This window comes from Lepidochelys kempii, chromosome 7 (genome assembly GCF_965140285.1).
Source record: "Lepidochelys kempii isolate rLepKem1 chromosome 7, rLepKem1.hap1, whole genome shotgun sequence".
Classification (NCBI taxonomy): domain Eukaryota; kingdom Metazoa; phylum Chordata; order Testudines; family Cheloniidae; genus Lepidochelys; species Lepidochelys kempii.
The window spans coordinates 257,892-276,793 of record NC_136386.1 but is presented as its reverse complement, the minus strand read 5'-3'; the positions used below and the strand labels follow the sequence as shown (position 1 = coordinate 276,793).

The window sequence follows — 18,902 nt, the reverse complement described above, 5'->3', positions numbered from 1 at the left end:
TGGGCTCCTCAGCTAGCTCCTCGTCCTCCAAATTCAGATGGGCCCCCACCCTTTTAAGGAGGGCTTGGTGCTCCCTGATGCCATCAGGGGAGCAGCCAGTTTGTGAGGGTCCTACCACCACCTCATCTGGGGACGATGAGGATGACTGCACTGCCGGAGGGTGGGGAGCATCCCCTTGCTGCATTGGGGACCGCTCCACAGTTGCCAGGGCCTCCCTCGAGTTCACTGCTTCAGATTGGGCCCCTTGCTCCGACGCCAGCAGTAGCTTGTCCGAGGTCGCCTGGGAGGAGTGGTGGGAGTATGGTGCTGGCATTACAGGCACCCACCACTGGTTCCAGTATTGCCACTGGGCAGGCCATTGCCCCTGACACCATGCCAGTGCCACAGGCACCTTGGCAGGCTCCCAGCTGGGAAATGATCTGTCCCAGACAGGGGAAGGGCTAAACTGTCCCTCCGACCCAAACCACTGTCCTTCTGGAGACGAGGGCAGGGCCATGGAAGCCTGAGTCTGTCGACTGACTCTTGTTGGCAACCAGTATGGGGAAGGCGAGTGCCGGTTCCTGCCTGAAGAACGATACCGTAGCCCTGGCAACCGGTACTGCGACCAGGAATGGTCTCGAGTCTGAGGAGACCGACACCTAGGCGACCTGCAAGGCGATGGCGACTGGCACCTTGGTGATCTCTGGCAGGAGGACCGTTGGTACCGAGAATATGGGGATTGGTGTCACGACCCCGGAGTCCCATGTCTTGTAAGCGGAGACTGTGGTGTCGGAGACCTGGGCTTCCTGGCCGGAGACCGGGGTCGCGGTATCAGGGTTCTTGGCTGTGATGAAAGGGAACGACGCCTGCAGTCCAGGGACTGGAGGCATTCCACTGCCTGTAGGGGCAATCCCATCACCGGCTTGGTTGTTTGAGCTGGTGTCTTGGCAGGATCTACCATGTAGCCAGGCGTCTACAGTGCTAGTTGGCCTAACTGTTCTTTGGCCGCCAGGCCCACCTCAGGCACAAATGGCCCTGCGATGGGCCAGGACCCTCTACCGCTCCCCAGAGTTGGAGGTGGGTCCCTGGCTGGGCTAGGGGGTCTGACCACAGTGGTACCCCTAAGAGCCTCCACTGCGGGCATGAGGCCTAGCTCAGGCCCTTTGCGCGGTGCCTGCAGACCAGACGACTTAGATCACTTCTTCAGTATTGGCTAGAGGGAATGGTGCTGGGCGGATCCCGGTGCCAATGGTGCACTGCATACCAATGCTGAAGTACCGGGTATGGAGTCTGAGTGAGAGGGCTCTGACGTTGGGCACAGAGCAGTCTCCATAAGGAGGGCCCTTAATCGAATGTCCCACTCTTTTTGAGTTTGGAGATGAAAATTTTTGCAGATCCAGCACTGGTCTTTTCGATGGGACTCCCCCACGCACTTCAGACAACACTCATGAGGGTCACTGATGGGCATTGGCCGGCTGCACTCAGAACATGGCTTAAAGCCTGGGGAGCGGGGCATGCATTGCTCTGGGACTAACTACTACTAAAACACTTAACTAACTAATCACTGACTAAATAACAAACAAGATGAACGATCTGAACACTGAAGAACCGCTAATGCTCTTGCTAAGCAAGACCAGGCACTCCAACCAACTGTCATAGGCTGTAAGAAGGAACTGACAGGGCGAAGGGCCACTGGCGCCTGGTATACTGCAGCAGGAGAGCGCCAGTCCAGAGGGCACCACAGCTGGCCCTATGGATACTGCTAAGGCAAAAGTCTCCGACAACTGTGCACATGGGCACGCACACCTAAAATGGAATCGACATGACCAAGCACTCAAAGAAGGCGGCCACCGATGAGGCCTGCGCCCTAGTCGAGTGGGCGGTTACAATCACCGATGGAGGCACTGTCACCTGATCATAGCAAAACTGGATGCAGACAGTGATCCAGGATGAAATTCTCTGGGTAGACACCAGACAACCTTTCATCCTACCCACCACGAGGACGAACAGCTGTGTCGACTTACGGAACAGTTTAGTCCTTTCGATGTAAAAGGCTACCGAGTGCAGTCAATGTTCCTCCTCAGACTTATGAGGCTTTGGGAAAAAGATTGGCAAGAATATGTTCTGACTTGTGTGAAACTGCAAAACAACCTTGGGCAGGAAAGCTGGGTGCGGCCACAGCTGGACCTTGTCCTCGAAAAACAGCGTACAGGGTGGCTCCAAAGTAAGTGCCCTAATCTCAGAGACCCTATGGGCAGATGTTATCACCACTAGGAATGACACCTTGAGGGGAGAACAGAAAAGGGAACAAGAAGGTAATGGCTCGTAGTGGCGCCCATGAGCCATGCCAGCACTAGATTCAGGTACCAAGGAGGGACAGGGTCCCAGACATGGGGAAAGAGTCACTTCAGATCTTTTAGAAACCGGATCGTCATGTGGGCGAAGACCAACCTGCCCTGAAATGGAGTGTGAAAGGCTGATATAGAGGCCAAGTGGACCTTAATTTATGAAAGGGACAAGCCCTGGAGATTGAGATGTAGAAGGTAGTCCAAGATTAACTGAAGCGAGGCCTGCTCAGGCCTAATACCTTGGTCTGAGGCCCAGCACATGAACCATTTCCATTTGGCCAGGTAGGCTGCCCTGGTGGAGGGCTTTCTGCTGCCCAACAAGACACAGGCCGAGCACTCCTGCTCTGCTGCATTCAGCCATGCAGCAGACAAGCCATCAGGTGCAGTGCTGCCAGGTTCAGGTGCAGGAGACTGCCGTGGTTCTGGGACAACAGATCCGACCAGAGGGGCAGCTACAGCATGGTGTCACCAAGAGGTCCAGCAGTGTGCGGAACCAGTGTCGGCGATGCCAAGCCGGGGCTAACAAGATCACCTTCGCCCTGTCCTGTTTGATCTTCAGGAGGACTCTGGATTAATGGCACTGCTGGGAAGACATACATCAGAGCCCCCAACCACTGGAGTAAGAAGGCATCTGACAAAGATCCCCTGTTGATTCCCCAAATCAAGCAGAACACACGGCATTTCCTGTTCTAGCAAGTCACAAACAAGTCCACTCAGAGAGATTCCCCACTTTCGGAAGATCATGCTGACAACCTCGGGGATGAACCCTCACATAGCTCCAGGGTGCTCAATGCTGGGTCATGCTTCTTCAACTTCTTCTTAGGCACCAACGAAGAGAAGCGGTGCCTGGTAAAGCCCAGTGTTGGGGGTGCACTACACACCAAGGCTGAAGTACTGGTAGTCGACTCCGGCTGGGACGGCTCCGAGGCTGGATGGAGAGCTGCCTCCATGAGGAGGGCCCCCAAATGGATGTCATGCTCTTTCTGTGTTCTGGGACAAAAGTTCTTATAGATACAACACTTCCTTCAAGCATTTCAGGCAGCTGCTATGGAGCTCACTAACAGGCACAGGCCCGTTGCAGTCGGCGCAGGCCTGTTGCAGTCGGCACAGGGCTTAAAACCCAGAAACCAAGGGGACAAAGTCCCCGCCGGGACCCTAACTTACTAACTGCAGTGCTTAACAACTACTTCACTAGCTAACTACTGTAAACAAACTATTTACAACAAAAATATGAAGCAAAGGAGAAAAACCAGTGACCGCTTGCTAGGCAAGGGAAAGGTGCTCCGACCAACCACATGAGCGGTAAGAAGGAACCGAAAGGGTGTAGGGCTGGCGGCGCCTAATATACTGACACATGAGCGCACACTCAAGAGGGTGCCACAGCCGACCCTATGGATATCACTAAGGCAAATATCTCCAACAACTACGCACGTAGGCGTGCACTAACTTAGAATGGTGTGCATGAGCAAGCACTTGAAGAATCCATGATCTTTACCTACAGTGCCTATGCCTCCTCACCATAACATCCTCGCCTAGCCTTCTATGCCCACCACAGGAGTCAAATGACCCCAAGTGCTCACCCAATGCCATTACCATATTTCAACCTTCTAGGTCTCTCAAAGGCAGTCAAAGAAGCTGCTACAGCAGTTAGGGTGCCCAGACAGGGACCTCTAGGGACAGCTGCATGTGCCATCCACTCCAGTCTATTTACAGATCCTCTCCACATGCTACATAGCAGCACACACCCTCCTCATTCCCCTCCAAAACCAGCCTCAAATCTCTCATCCTGGTAGAAACAGCCAACAATCTCTGGGCCAGTATCCCTCTCTCTCCTGTTGCAAAGGCCAGACAGAATACATTAATGTCATCTATAACTCTAGCACCCTCAGCAGGCTAGGATTGTACATGCTACATACCTCATGCTTGCATCTATCTTACTTTGTTATTTTGGTTTTCTCCAAGAGGCTTTCTGCAAAGGAGCTGTCCTCAATTCCAGAAGAGCCCACAAAAAGGCAAACGAAGCACTGCCGGTGGGAGTGACAGAGTGCTAAATGAAAGGGCAATGAAGCTAACCTTTTGGATATCATAGGGATGGTAGTGAGATGTGTTACAGGTACGGCATTGTTCTCTGCCACAATCATGGCATTATCACTGTACTATGGCACAGATAAAACTAACCTTCCGCTATCTGAAGACTTTATTATTATTACTTGTCTTACAGCAACCTCAGGGATCAGGGCCCTGTTGTGCCAGGTACCATACAAACACAGAACAGAAAGATGGTCTCTGCCCCAAAGAGCTCACAATTTATGTAATTTTTAGTCTTCTCTCCAGTCAGACTAAGAGGATCGTCAACAAAAACCTGGATGAGACTGGATTAAGTGGTAAGTCTGGATAGCTTCTGCCATCTAAATACTTACCTGGTGTAGCTGACACGTGATGTAGCAGAGTGATCGGTTTGCTTCCTCCCCCTCAACATAAGCATCCATCACCACTGTCCTCCCCTCCACAATCAGGACACACTCATAGTCCCATTGCTGATCCTACAGCCAGGATGAGAGAGACAGCTTCACCAGTATCCACTCACATGGCCAAACCTACACACAGAGGCTCCCAGGCATACACCACTATGCTTCCCCATATAACTTCTCCTCCTGTTCCCATCTTAGTGCCCTTTTCCATACCACTCCCTATGCAAGCAACATGCTCCTTGTTCTCATTTGCCAAGCCATCTTTCTCCTGCGTTCTAGTCCCTCCTATACTCTCCCTTCTTCATGATCCCCACATGAGAGGAATCAAATCAAGACCACAAACAATTTAATTCCCAGAAGACAGACACTGTATGCTGGGGAGAGGAGAGGGTTCCTATCAAAAGATTTCTGCCCAGAAGCAGGGCGATTAGAGAAAAGAAGACCAGAGGAAAAGAATTAGAAAAATGAGCCAGGGTATGTGTCAGTCACCAACCATGCTTTTTATGTACAATACACACTTCAACAGAGAAAGGTAACAATTAGTGTGTAACTGAGAGAAATAGGCCACACGCCCTGAAACCTATCAGGTTCCAGCTGCAGTTTGTACATAAGTCTATCATTCCAGAGAGGTTATTGAAGTGGTCTTCGATCTTTAGAGACAAATATGATTGCATCTAAGACAGCAAATGCAGCCCAAAGGAACCAGAGTATTTGAGGATCTGTAAGGCTTAATTTTAACTCTGTTGTAGAAGCTTCAGATGTGGAATAGCCACCCGGACATTTTAGTACATCAGGAGAAGGGGACAGGATAAGGAAAAATGGAAGAACTACGCTCAGCTTTTGAGGTTTAAAATGGAATGAGAAGAGACTCAGCAGGGACCCACCCTGGATACGCAGCCCCCACATTCAGGAAAGATGCAGTTTGAGGATAATCTCACTGTTGCAGCCAAACCCTGACTCCCTCCTCCTCTAAAGGAGAAAGTGCCTAATTCCCCCTCACCAGCCACTGAAGTCCCCCAGATATCTCCTTAGCCAGAGATGAGTTCAAATCCCCATCTTGTTACCAAAACAATCCTGGAGTTTGCCAGTTTGCACCTATGACAGCACCTCAGCAGTGTAGGAATCTCGGTGCTTCAGCGAGATGTCCTTAAATTTGACGTATCTAGGAACCGCGGTGCCAGAGGCTGCCCACAGGGTGCCATGCTGCAAGCAAACCTCTTCTCAGTGCTAATGGGAAACATACCTGATACAGATTGAAGTTTTTCCCCAGCAGGGTTATCTTCTGCTTCACATTGACTGGGAGCAGAGAGGATCCCTGAATGCCCTGCACACAGGGACAGGCTCCAGGACCCCAGCTAAACTCCTCATTCTGAAAAACAAACACCCATAAAGAGCACCCACGGTGCAGGGAGCTGAGTTTGACTGGAGCAATTAACAGAGGCAAATACAGGAATGAAATCTCATCCTAAGAGAAGGGGAAGCTGGGCGCACTGGGTATGTTTATACTTGGAGCAAGATTCCCAGCTTGCTTAGACAAACTCGCACTCATTGAGTTAGCATGCTGAGAACTACAGTAGAGCTGGGGTAGCCCAGACAGTGGTGGCATGGGCTCGCCATGCCGAAGACGTAGCAACAGGCTCAGACAGGTTTGTACTAAGCATGGCTAGCCCGTAGCTTCCTTGGTCCTGTCCAAGCTACTGCACCCATACGACTCTTTTTAGCAACCTAGCTCAATGGCAGCTACAGCGACTATGTGCATGCAGGCTGGGAATCACACCCCAGCTCATAGTGTAGACCCAGCCATTTACTACAGGGGTAAGGAGAGCAATGTAAGACCCCGAAGACAGCGAGCAGGAGAAAGCAGACACTACGCAAGCCCTAGGAATGGTGTACCAGGAAACCCCTCGGTTGGACATTGTGTAGCTTCCAGGTAAATGGCCACATTACAACACCAAAGACCCCTTCCTTCCTCAGGCTGCGATTTCCCACTCTGAACACACCACCATCCTTTGGCTCCTCCTCCTCCTCCAGGAGACCCCATCTTCCTTCCTGTAATGTTATGTCTCCCAATTCAGTGACCTGCACCTGAATGTCAAAGTAGATCATAGCTCTAACAGTAGGTCTGAGAGCTGCATCAGACTCACCAACTCCAAAAATCCAGGGGCATCATACTGATAGTCAAAACCAGGGTGCAGGATTCTGGGGAAATCAGGGCCATCCCTCTCTGAAGAGTCTCCATCGCCTGAGAGAAGAGTGGAAGCAGAGAAGGGTGACGTATCATTCTCGGTCTGCAGTGAATCCATCCAATCCTCTGTATCCTTGAGCTCTGTGCCTTCCCCAAGTAGCCAGTCAGGAAGGACTGAAGATGGGACCTCAGAGGGAGGTAGTTCTGTCTCTAGGTCTCCTGGGAAATCAGCAGAGGAGGCGGTGGCATTTGAATTTTGATTGGGGGTGAAAGGAGATGGGATGGCAGATGTGGATGCCTCAGAGGTTGGTAAAGAAGTAGTGGGAGACCATGTGGAATTTGTGATGTCAGGGGGAGGGGTTAATGCTGTCACAACTGGCTGCAGAGTATTGAAGGCAGCAGTGGTGTGTGGGTCAGTGAACCACGCTTCTGGGGCTGGTTCAGAGGTAGGCAGAGCTGTATGGTCTGCAGTCTCTGCTGGGCTGGTAGTGACAGATGCTACAGTAGGATTTGTGGCAAGGCTGGTAGTAGCGGGCTTGTCTGTTAGGGGTAGCACCGCAGATTCAGTGGTGGTCTTGAGAAAGGTGAGAATGGCTGTAGTTGGAGTTGCTGCGTGTGTGTGGCTAAAGGTCCCTGTGGGATAAGCAGTCATGGCAGAGACTGCAGGCAGAGTGGTGGGGACTGACTCTGTGATGGGAGTGTGGGTCACCACCATAGTGACTGAGGGAGTGATGGGTTTGGTGGCCCCAGTGAGTATGTTGGTGAAGGTCATGGTAGTGGAAGCAGCTGAAGAAAGAAATGGACTTGAGGTTGGAATTTGTGTCTGAGGGGAGCCATTGAGATGGGGGCAGAGAGAGAGAATCACAGAGAGAACATGAAAACAGCAACATGTGAGAGAAAGACACAAGCAAAAAACAATAGTCAGTCAGATTCCATGGCAAAAGGGAATTCCTAGGAGACAATTTGACCTTTCTGAGACTTCTACCGAGAGAGAGATAAGCCTCTCACACTGGTTGGCTTCACTGAGCACAGGGAATAAAGGCTAATACTGTACATCCTAGAGAGAGATCCTGAGGGGCTGAAACTCTCAGAGTATGAAGGATTAGCTCAACTTTCAGTTTCTCCTCTTGCACAGCTTTATCCATCCTTCACCAAGAGACCCCTGTTCCTTCCAGCTGGTGCTCCCTGCTTATCTTCTTCACACTGCAATGTGCTCCAGCCTGACACACTTCTCCCCAGGCCAATTCTCTCCTGCTCCCTGCCTGCCTCCCTACAATCAGTTCCCTGGTAGTTTCCTCCCAGCTTCCTGATGCCTTCCAGCTTCCCCAGATACCTCACAACAAGATCGTAGGCTGGGCACAAGGGAGGGTTTCTGGATGAGTTATGACTCACTCTGAATAAGAGGCCTGTCCTGCCTCACTGCCCTGCTGCTGGAAACCTTTCCTCAGCCCCCACCCCACAATACCTGTGAAAGCTCTACAAAGCAGCCAGGCTCTGAGGGTTCAGGAGCCCCACTTTAGTATCAGAAGGGGACACATACTCCTCTTAACACTCTCAGCCCCTACAGCAGCAAGATGGCTGCCATCTTAATCTAAGTAAAAACCTAATCTTTCTGGACTTCAGTGGCATTCTTAGCAGATGGGATCTATGAATGAGACAAACCCTCTCATTGTAGATAATGGTCCCCTCTTCACAAGTTGCTTTGTGGGTGCAGAGGTGTTGGTGGATACACCAGTTACATCCCCACTGACTGCTCACACATCCCTGACACCTGAAACAACAGTACAAGATTAGCCTCTGAGGAGGTCCAATAGACAAATAGGAATGGCCAAAGCCTTTAGACAGGAAACCAACATGTACTCACGGTGCTGACTTCCACTGCAAGGCTACTGCGGCACAGTCATAGAAAGAGAAATCCACGGAAGCAATGAAGACATCATGGAAACGCACCACTAGCTTTAAAGTTATGTGCTCTGAAAAGGGAAATAAAAATGGCACCTCTAAAATAATGGAGCTGTGACAGGTATACATGCTGCAGTATTATTAGACAGACAGACATATGGTACGCTTTATAGAGGGACACACTGTCTCCACAGATTAGTTGGGAAGCAAGCCTCCCAGCACAAGCCCGATTTTCACCCTCCCTTAACTTAATTAAAACCAAACCAATGGAAATTATAATTTTATACATGCCACATCCTACCATCACATAGAGAAGTTTATTTAGTGTACAAACTATGAGGTAAATCAGGAAAGGTGCTTACAAGCCCTTTGGATACAAATTTGTTGGAGACTTGAGAATTTTTGTCTGGCCTGATTTCAGGTATCCTTTTACCTACAACCCCTAAGAGGGTCTCATTCTCTTTGTCTCCAGGAGTATTAGAGCATTTTCACTGTTTTCTTGCAGATTTGATGGCTGAAGAAATATTCACACTTGGTATCTAAGACACAGCCAATGCGTCATACAGAGGCATGTAATACAGACTGTTTTTATAAGTTGTTTCCAGTGTTGTTGTAGATGTGTTGGTCCCAGGATATTAGACACACAAGGTGGGGGGTAGTATCTTTTATTGGACAAACTTCTGTTGTTGAAAGAGACAAGCTTCCAAGCTCTGTGTAATCTCGAAAGCCCTTCCCTCTCACCAGCAGAAACTGGTCTGATACAAGATATTACCTTACACACCTTGTCTTTCTGTTTTTATAAGTACATTTATCATCTTTATTCATAAATACCCACCCACCACGCTGGAGACAGACGCTTGCACTCTGAACAAAAGGGAAAGCCCCACAGCCAGCCGACCTCCAGGCTTTGCCATTCCTCAGGGAGCTGGCCAGACTGCTCACCTACCAAGTGAATAAGCAGTCTGCAGGCTGGGCTGCCCTTCTCCTCATGTCAGTTCCTCATGTCAGTGGTTCACTTCCTCTGTTCCAGGTAGGCTTTAGGTATGTATCCGGATTCAGACAAATACCAAAATCACCTCTATCTCTGCATCTAAGAGAGGGTCAGTATGGCGCAGGCTGGGCTTTTCACAAGAGGACAGAGGTGAAGGGTGCTGTTGAGAAAATATCTGACTAAAAGGTGTGTGAAAACCAATTGTTGCAACCACATGCAGATCAATCTTGGGCAAGGAAAATCCACCAAAGCCACCAGCCAACACGGTGTTGTCAATTTCTGTGATTTTGTCACAGAGTTCATGATGTTTGGTGTTTTTTAAAAGGTCTAGTGATTTCATGAATGCTGGATTCCAATCCTTAAATACGCCCTGCTCCAAAATGCTCACTATTGCTTATTACTTTTATTGCGGCAGAAGCCAACCTGGTCTCAGCCAAAATGTCCTCCATTTCCCTAGAGTCTTTGCATATGAACACAAGGCTGCACCTAGTGAAAATGGCCACCAATTCTCACCGTTTTCAATTTGAATGAAGCCAGGCTACCTTCAGGGAAGATGGCCACAGCAGTATTGTTGGGGGCTGAAGGCTATAGAGGAATGTGGGGACCAGGAGGAGGTTGCAGGGAAAACTAAAGGATGAAGGGAGTGGCACTGAAGGGGATGTCAGGGAACCATAATGCAAGGAGGGAGACTGAATGGGCAGGAGAATATGGGAAACAGGCAAGAGGCTGAAGAAATCCAGGAGGAAACTAAGGGGGTACAAGGGAATGGAGGGAGGCAGGGGGGAAAATGTAGGATAGTTTAACAGGAAAGAAAAGCAAATGTGAGGACAGGTTAATGCTGGGACAGGCTGGGGACAGGAGATTGTGGGGGAGAGGACTATGGACGTGGAGATGAAGATGGGGAAGAGAGTGACAGAAGAGGGAGATAGAAGGGCAACTCCCAGCCTCAGGAACAAGGAGTGAGGAAGGTGAGCTCCCTCCAAGGCCCACACTTCTGCCTCTGCCTTCAGGTTGAGTTGTGACCTTAAGATGTTTACATCTTTGGGACAGTGGCTTCTGCCACACAGTTCAAAAATCAAAAAGCAAATAAGAAACAATACATTTGGGGTTTTTAGAGACATCATGATTTGTAAACCAGCCTTATGATGTTTTTGGATCTGACATAAGCTTACATACTGTAACAGCAGTTTAATTTGCTACTCCCTGCCCAGATGAAAATATGAATCCAGCTCAGGGGTCCTGAAACTACCAAATCCTCCGAACATATGCCACAGAGTCACAAAATTATAAATGTTACTAGTTCAATCAATCTAACGCCCCTAGCAACACAGCACTGTTCACTCCAGTGCTGTGTCACTTTCATTTTCAATCACTGCTGTGATGATGTTCCCAAGTGGAGAGGATTCAAAACGCTGATGCAGATCATGGGCAAGAAGTTTAGCCTGATAGTCAGCCTAAATTTTCTTGATTTATTTCCATTCTATTACTCCCGCTGTTACCCCATTTTACCACTTTGAATACTGGTGCACAGGTCCCTAGTTCCCCCTCAGTCTTATCTCAGCCAAGCTGTATACATAAAACCCTTTAAAATGAACCTTTCCAGTCCCCTAATCATTGTAGTTGATCCTAACTGAATTTCAGTTTGTCAGTATCTTTTGGGTCCAGTGATGTCCAGACCTGAACACAGAATTCCAGGTGCTGCCTGAGCTGTGCTGGACGGAAGGACACTGTACACTCCTTGCTCAGAACATGATACCTCTCCATTCATAAACAAAGGCTGTGTTAGTTTTTTGTGATGCCATATTGCATAGCAGACACATGTCTACTGTGTTGTCCACAGGTTTCAGAGTAACAGCCGTGTTAGTCTGTATTCGCAAAAAGAAAAGGAGGACTTGTTGCACCTTAGAGACCTACCAATTTATTTGAGCATAAGCTTTCATGAGCTACAGCTCACTTCATCAGATGCATATTGTGAAAAGTGTAGAAGATCTTTTTATACACACAAAGCATGAAAAAATACCTCCCCCCACCCCACTCTCCTGCTGGTAATAGCTTATCTAAAGTGACCACTCTCCTTACAATAAGAAAAGGAGTACTTGTGGCACCTTAGAGACTAACCAATTTATTTGAGCATGAGCTTTCATGAGCTACAGCTCACTTCATCGGATGCAACCTTACAATGTGTATGATAATCAAGGTTACAACTACAATACCCACCTGCGGAAGTGAAGAAACAGATTGACAGAGCCAGAAGAGTTCCCAGAAGTAACCTACTACAGGACAGACCTAACAAAGAACATAACAGAACGCCACTAGCCGTCACCTTCAGCCCCCAACTAAAACCCCTCCAACATATTATTAAGGATCTACAACCTATCCTGAAATATGACCCAACACTCTCACAAATCTTGGGAGACAGGCCAGTCCTTGCCTACAGACAGCCCCTCAACCTGAAGCAAATACTCACCAGCAACCACATACCACACAACAGAACCACTAACCCAGGAACCTATCCTTGCAACAAAGCCCGTTGCCAACTGTGCCCACATATCTATTCAGGGGACACCATCACAGGGCCTAATCACATCAGCCACACTATCAGAGGCTCGTTCACCTGCACATCCACCAATGTGATATATGCCATCATGTGCCAGCAATGCCCCTCTGCCATGTACATTGGTCAAACTGGACAGTCTCTACGTAAAAGAATAAATGGACACAAATCAGATGTCAAGAATTATAACATTCATAAACCAGTCGGAGAACACTTCAATCTCTCTGGTCACGCGATTACAGACATGAAAGTTGCGATATTACAACAAAAAAACTTCAAATCCAGACTCCAGTGAGAGACTGCTGAATTGGAATTCATTTGCAAATTGGATACAATTAACTTAGGCTTGAATAGAGACTGGGAGTGGCTAAGTCATTATGCAAGGTAACCTATTGCCCCTTGTTTTTTCCTACCCCCCCCAACCCCCCCAGACGTTCTTGTTAAACCCTGGATTTGTGCTGGAAATGGCCCACCTTGATTATCATACACACTGTAAGGAGAGTGGTCACTTTAGATAAGCTATTACCAGCAGGAGAGTGGGGTGGGGGGGAGGTATTTTTTCATGCTTTGTGTGTATAAAAAGATCTTCTACACTTTCCACAGTATGCATCTGATGAAGTGAGCTGTAGCTCACGAAAGCTTATGCTCAAATAAATTGGTAGGTCTCTAAGGTGCCACAAGTACTCCTTTTCGTGTTGTCCACAATCACCCTTGGGGCCCTAGGTCTCTTCCAGCCTTTGCTTCTTCATAAGTATTTCCCTCCAATTGAATAGGAACATAGGACTGGATGAGACCTCCTGGGTCATTGAGTCTAGTTCTGAGACTGGAACACATGATTTATGAAGAGAGACTGAGGGAACTAGGATTATTTAGTTTGCGGAAGAGAAGAATGAGGGGGGATTTGATAGCTGCTTTCAACTACCTGAAAGGGGGTTCCCAAGAGGATGGATCTAGACTATTCTCAGTGGTAGCAAATGGCAGAACAAGGAGTCATGGTCTCAAGTTGCAGTGGGGGAGGTTTAGGTTGGATATTAGGAAAAACTTTTTCACTAGGAGGGTGGTGAAGCACTGGAATGCGTTACCTAGGGAGGTGATGGAATCTCCTTTCTTAGAAGTTTTTAAGGTCATGCTTGACAAAGCCCTGGTTGGGATGATTTAGTTGGGGTTGGTCCTGCTTTGAGCAGGGGGTTGGACTAGATGACCTCCTGAGGTCCCTTCCAACCCTGATATTCTATGATTTTTGTACTAACCTCATTTTCTCATCTTAACTAATAATTTCCCATGTGGTACTCTGGAACCTGCCATGTGGTACTGTATCAAATGTTTTCTGAAGGTCCATATAGATTAGATCTCCTGGATTCCTCTTGTCTTATCAAAAAAAGATGTGTTATTCTGGCACAATCTATCTTTTGTAAACCCATGCTGCTTTTTACCCCTTTTTCCATTTACTACCATGTCTTTAATGTCTGTTTCCTTTAAAAACTGTTCTAAAGCCTTGTATACTACTGAGGTCAAGCTAACGGGTCTGTTGTTCCCAGATTACCTTTTTTCCCTTTCTTAAATATAAGTACTATATTTCCTGTTCTCCAGCCATATGATACTACCCCCAATTTGATAGATTAAAAATTCTAGGATTTGCAAATTCATGAGCCAGTTCTTTCAGTATTCTGGGATGGAGATTATCCAGTCCCCCTGATTTGAATGCATTAAGCATTTTGAGTTTTGCTTTCACCTCTGATGCAGTATTTCCATTTCTATACATTCAATCCCAATTAGCCATCCTGCCTTTGCCCACACATTCTATATTATCATCTTTATTGAAAACTGAGGCAAATATTAATTTAGGGTCGGGGCCAGACCAAGATTATCCTTAATCTCTGTCCCATTTCTTATCTTCTTGTTCTCTTTTTATTTATGTGGTACCTTTAACTATTTGTTTTAATTTCCTTTGCAAGGTTTAACTCAACTTGACTTTTGGCAATTATCACTTTACCTCTCCACTTTCTGACCTCTTTTACTTTCCTTGCTGACTGATCCCTTTTTCCACTCCTTTGTAGAATCTCTGCTTACTCCTACTATCACATTTTTGAGGTGGTATTTCATCCAATTAGGTTTGGAGCACTTCCCTACAAGTTTATTCTTCTTGTTGGGGATGCAAGTTCAAGTTAAAGGTGCAAAAATTATCTGGAAGAAATTCCAAGGATTCACATTAAGTCCTTGAGCTCTTCAGTCCAGTTGCCTTCATTAATTATTTCCCTTCATTTCTCAAAGTCTGCCCTGTAGTTGGTGACCTAGTTTTGATTATCCTTCCATTTAATTTAAACTGAATCAACTCATGCTTAGTCAATCCAAGATTTTTTACAACTAGCTCTTCTATAATGTTACTGGTTACTAAAACCAAATCTAAAATAGTATTAACCTTTGTTGGCTTAATGACTATTTGGTAACCAAATCTGTCAGCTATCATATCCAGGAATAACTAGGCCCTACCATTATTAGTAGCATTTGTTCCCCAACCTGTATCTGGGAAGTGAAAGTCTCGTAGAATGACAGTTCCCAGTAGTATTTATCTACCTAATTCAATGGTAAAAAACTAAGTTACCACAGAGTTACGGTTGCTTGGTACTATGTCATCCCCTTGCAGAAACTAACCTGAGCAAAACTCAATGTACAGTTAATGTTGCCCATGCAACCTTAACTCTGCCCTCTTCCAGAAATATCCCAACATGCCCCATTCACACATATACCATTCCTCTGCCAACAGTGTCTGAAATGTACATGTTCTTCACCTCTTTTACAGCCCATTCACTCTCAACCACAGGACAAATGGACAGAAAGGAAAAAAAATACAGTCACCCACACCACCTCTGTCTACCCTCTTTGAGCAATGCTTCAATGCGCACATACTCACAGTGGCCCTTGACACTTTAAGATTCAGGCAGTTCCACACCCTGGTGAACACTGACACTTAGCCAGCTCCCCAGAAACAATACCATATGTGTACAATTTAGGAACTATGTGACAGACTTTTAAAACTCCCTTATACTTACTCACAGGATACCAACTCAACCTATACTTTCACTTAACCATCATTAAAGCATTAGAATTCTATCATATTCCACCTCGCCACCGACATTCTGACAAACTCCATTGTTCCTTCTTCTGATTATTTTGTTTACCAGTCGTTTTATACTTCATTTACAGAAAATGTTGAACTGACCTGTTCCTGTTTTCAAAGCTGGTACTTGGCTGGGATCTGGGGAGGGACACACGATGCCTGACTCTGTCAGAACTGCTGGACTCTCGTAGTCTTCAAAGTAACAAGAATATGATTCTTCCTCATGCAAGGATGGTAAATCCAAGATAGTCAGGAAAATCTGCCAATCAAATATTAATATAAATCCACAATTTGTCCCTTCATAATTCACACTTTTCTAGTTAATATAATTGTTTTCCTAATCTCTCATTTTTAGAGACACAAAAAAATAATTGATCCATCCATCCATTTTCTTTCTAAGACGGCTCCCACTATTGTTTCTAATCACATTATCCTTGCTGCCATTTTCAATGCCATTCCTTAATGTCCTTCCTGTAAACAAGCACCCAGTTCTCTAGATGGAAGCTGGGTTCCCACCGGCTCTTGGCACATCAACAGAATTCTCATCCATGAGACACCTCAGTTTCCCATTGGCTCTTCTAGCAGAGGTCAGAAACTGGGCTGATGATTTTAAACTTTCTTTCATTATCCTTTTAATAATCAGCATAATGAAGCTTTAGAAATCTATAGGTATGCTTACACATGCCAAGCCAAGGACAGACTTTGCAGTAGCAGCACAAGGCAAGAAAGAACCCCCAAAATGTATCACTCTCATAATAATATATGCATAGACATCTGACTTGACAAAGTCATGAAGGAACCCATCCCTCCTGAAACCATCATGACACTTAAGTGCCCTGAGTAAGGCACACCCTGGATGAAGTCCAAAGCTTAGTGATTCAGCTCCCATTGAAGTCAATAGGAGATTTTCTCATTTACACCAGAATGGAAGGTGGCCAACCATCTACAGACATGAAAGGAGAAAGCCACCATTCTTATCACATTGGTATGTTTTCCAAGTACTATGTCACTGCTCACATTTCTCTTTTCTTCTCTGCTGATATTAGCTGGGCTTAGTGACTGGATGGATAAACATTGCTTTGTAGAATTAAAACTCCAGAGCCACTGCTCACTCACTATGGATCTGGAGCACTCAGAGCGACGACTGCACCTGAAGAAAAAGATTTAGGAAACCATCAGCGTGTTCTCCAAAACTGAGGAGGGGATGTATTCTTTGGCTACAATATTGCTGTGAGCAGGACTCTCCCCAGCAAGAGTGGTAAGAAAACCATACACACCAACTACAGCAGTGACAACAAGCTAAGGCAGGTAGCCTCAGTAGCTCCAACAGTGCTATTTGGCATTGTTGAGGCCTCATCTGGAGTAGTGTGTCCAGTTTTGGGCCCCACACTACAAGGAGGATGTGGAAAAATTGGAAAGAGTCCAGTGGAGGGCAACAAAAATGATTAGGGGTTTGGAACACATGACTTATGAGGAGAGGCTGAGGGAACTGGGATTATTTAGTCTGTAAAAGAGAAGAATGAGGGGGGATTTGATAGCTGCTTTCATCTATCTTAAAGGGGGTTCTAAAGAGGATGGATCTAGGCTGTTCTCAGTGGTAGAAGATGACAGAACAAGGAGTAATGGTCTCAAGTTGCAGTGGGGGAGGTTTAGCTTGGATATTGGGAAAAACTTTTTCACTAGGAGGGTGGTGAAGCACTAGAATGCATTACCTAGGGAGGTGGTGGAATCTCCTTCCTTAGAGGTTTTTAAGGTCAGGCTTGACAAAGCCCTGGCCGGGATGCTTTAGTTGGGGATTGGTCCTGCTTTGAGCAAGGGGTTGAACTAGATGACCTCTTGAGGTCCCTTCCAACCCTGAGATTCTAGGATTCTGTGAATCCAAATTTGGGCATGAATGGGAATCTTGGCCACACTGGGTACATTAGATACAGCACAACTTCATTTTGTAGATTATATTTACAATTTACAGCTGAGTAAACCTGGCCACCAACATTAAAGGTGGAGGTGAGAAACCTGAGAGGAAGGGACATAACAGAGGGTAATGAACTGAACACTGTGGCACTGCATAGACAGAAAAGGATAGCAAGTGGAAGCAGAACCATGTTTGATGGGAGTTGTAGTTCACAGCATTGCTGGATCCACTACCAAGGACTGGAACAGAGTGTCAAAGGCTGAATGCAGAGAGAGGATGAGCCAGTAACAGCAAAAAGGAGAAGGCTGTTAGCTGCACGGAACTGACTAGTTTCCTTGCTGTGGTCAGAGTGAAACCCAGACTGAGATCCACTGGGAAGAATACAGTGCATGGTGACGGAAGAGAAGTGCAGAACTGAGTGAAATGCAGTGGCTCCAATTTGCAGGAACTGGAAGGTGCCAGAGAAAAAGCAGCTGTTGACTAATGGTGGCATTTCCGGGAGGTCGTGTGGGGAGACAGAATCAGATGATAGAAGGATGAGGGTTTAAAGAATGAAGGAACACAGAGGAGATGTATGTACCACATGCAGCAGCTAATAGTATTTCAAGTAGGGCTATATAAGTCTAAATGCATGTTGTACAAGATCATATAAATGTACAAATAGAAGAGTTAACATCATCGCATACTGTACCTTATTGGAGTTTTCCAGTAAAACGGACAGAACTAAACAAAAGAAAATTAACTAGCTAATCCCAAATAATCATTTCTCTGAAGAGCCTTGTTGAGGAAGTGATCAGAGATCTTACCGTCCCTGGAGAACACACCAGCCACAGTATGGATCTTTCAGTGTCAAACACGATTCACAATCCAAGTACTGTGAACATTCTAATATGGGAACCTTTACCACCTGCCAGAGAAAGACAAATTAATCTAGTGAAATTCCAGCTCAAAACCCCGCAGCTCCACACACAAGCCCTACAACTTCTGCTCTTCCTAATGTTTCTCATGACACTGATGCTCATTCAACATCCTGTTAGCTACCAGCATCATCTGAAACTAAAGAAATAGGAGCCAAATGTTCAAAAGTGGCCATTCCCATATCAATGGAAGAGAAATTTGCCCCATTGGATGGTGTTGGCTGCTACAAAAATGCCAAGGCAGAGCTAAGACACGGGTGCTGCTACTATATAAACTACCAGTAGTACAATCTTTTTTACAAACGGAAAACTCTGGTATTGTGAAAAGGTCAGATTTTAATGTCACAGAAAGACTGAGGCACAATAGATTTTATCCCTCTTTTCTCACAGAAGTTGTTGCTGTACAGAGTTATGCAATGGATCCTTGATAACCTCCTGTAGTATGTGCTTCAGTTCAGTTCCTAATAAATATTATAGTGGACTGCCTGGTCTAGTATAGTTAAGGTATAAGCCAGCTGTTGGTTT

The 18,902-nt window shown here is 46.5% G+C and overlaps 1 protein-coding gene across 13 annotated transcripts in view; it reads right to left on the bottom strand.

Moving 5' to 3' along the window:
• PLXNB1 (plexin B1) overlaps window positions 1-18,902 on the bottom strand; it is a 191,026-nt gene that overhangs the window by 59,734 nt on the left and 112,390 nt on the right. For all 13 annotated transcript variants that reach the window (XR_013636020.1, XM_073350752.2, XM_078853513.1 and 10 more), the window contains 8 exons: window positions 18,267-18,367; window positions 16,566-16,698; window positions 15,651-15,807; window positions 8,848-8,956; window positions 8,646-8,754; window positions 6,943-7,806; window positions 6,042-6,167; window positions 4,748-4,870 (listed from right to left, as the gene is read on the bottom strand). Coding sequence is in view for 12 of the 13 variants with exons in the window: in XM_073350752.2 (XP_073206853.1) it covers window positions 4,748-4,870; window positions 6,042-6,167; window positions 6,943-7,806; window positions 8,646-8,754; window positions 8,848-8,956; window positions 15,651-15,807; window positions 16,566-16,698; window positions 18,267-18,367 (1,722 nt within the window). In the remaining variant the exon portion in view is untranslated. The remainder of the gene's footprint in view (window positions 1-4,747; window positions 4,871-6,041; window positions 6,168-6,942; window positions 7,807-8,645; window positions 8,755-8,847; window positions 8,957-15,650; window positions 15,808-16,565; window positions 16,699-18,266; window positions 18,368-18,902) is intronic.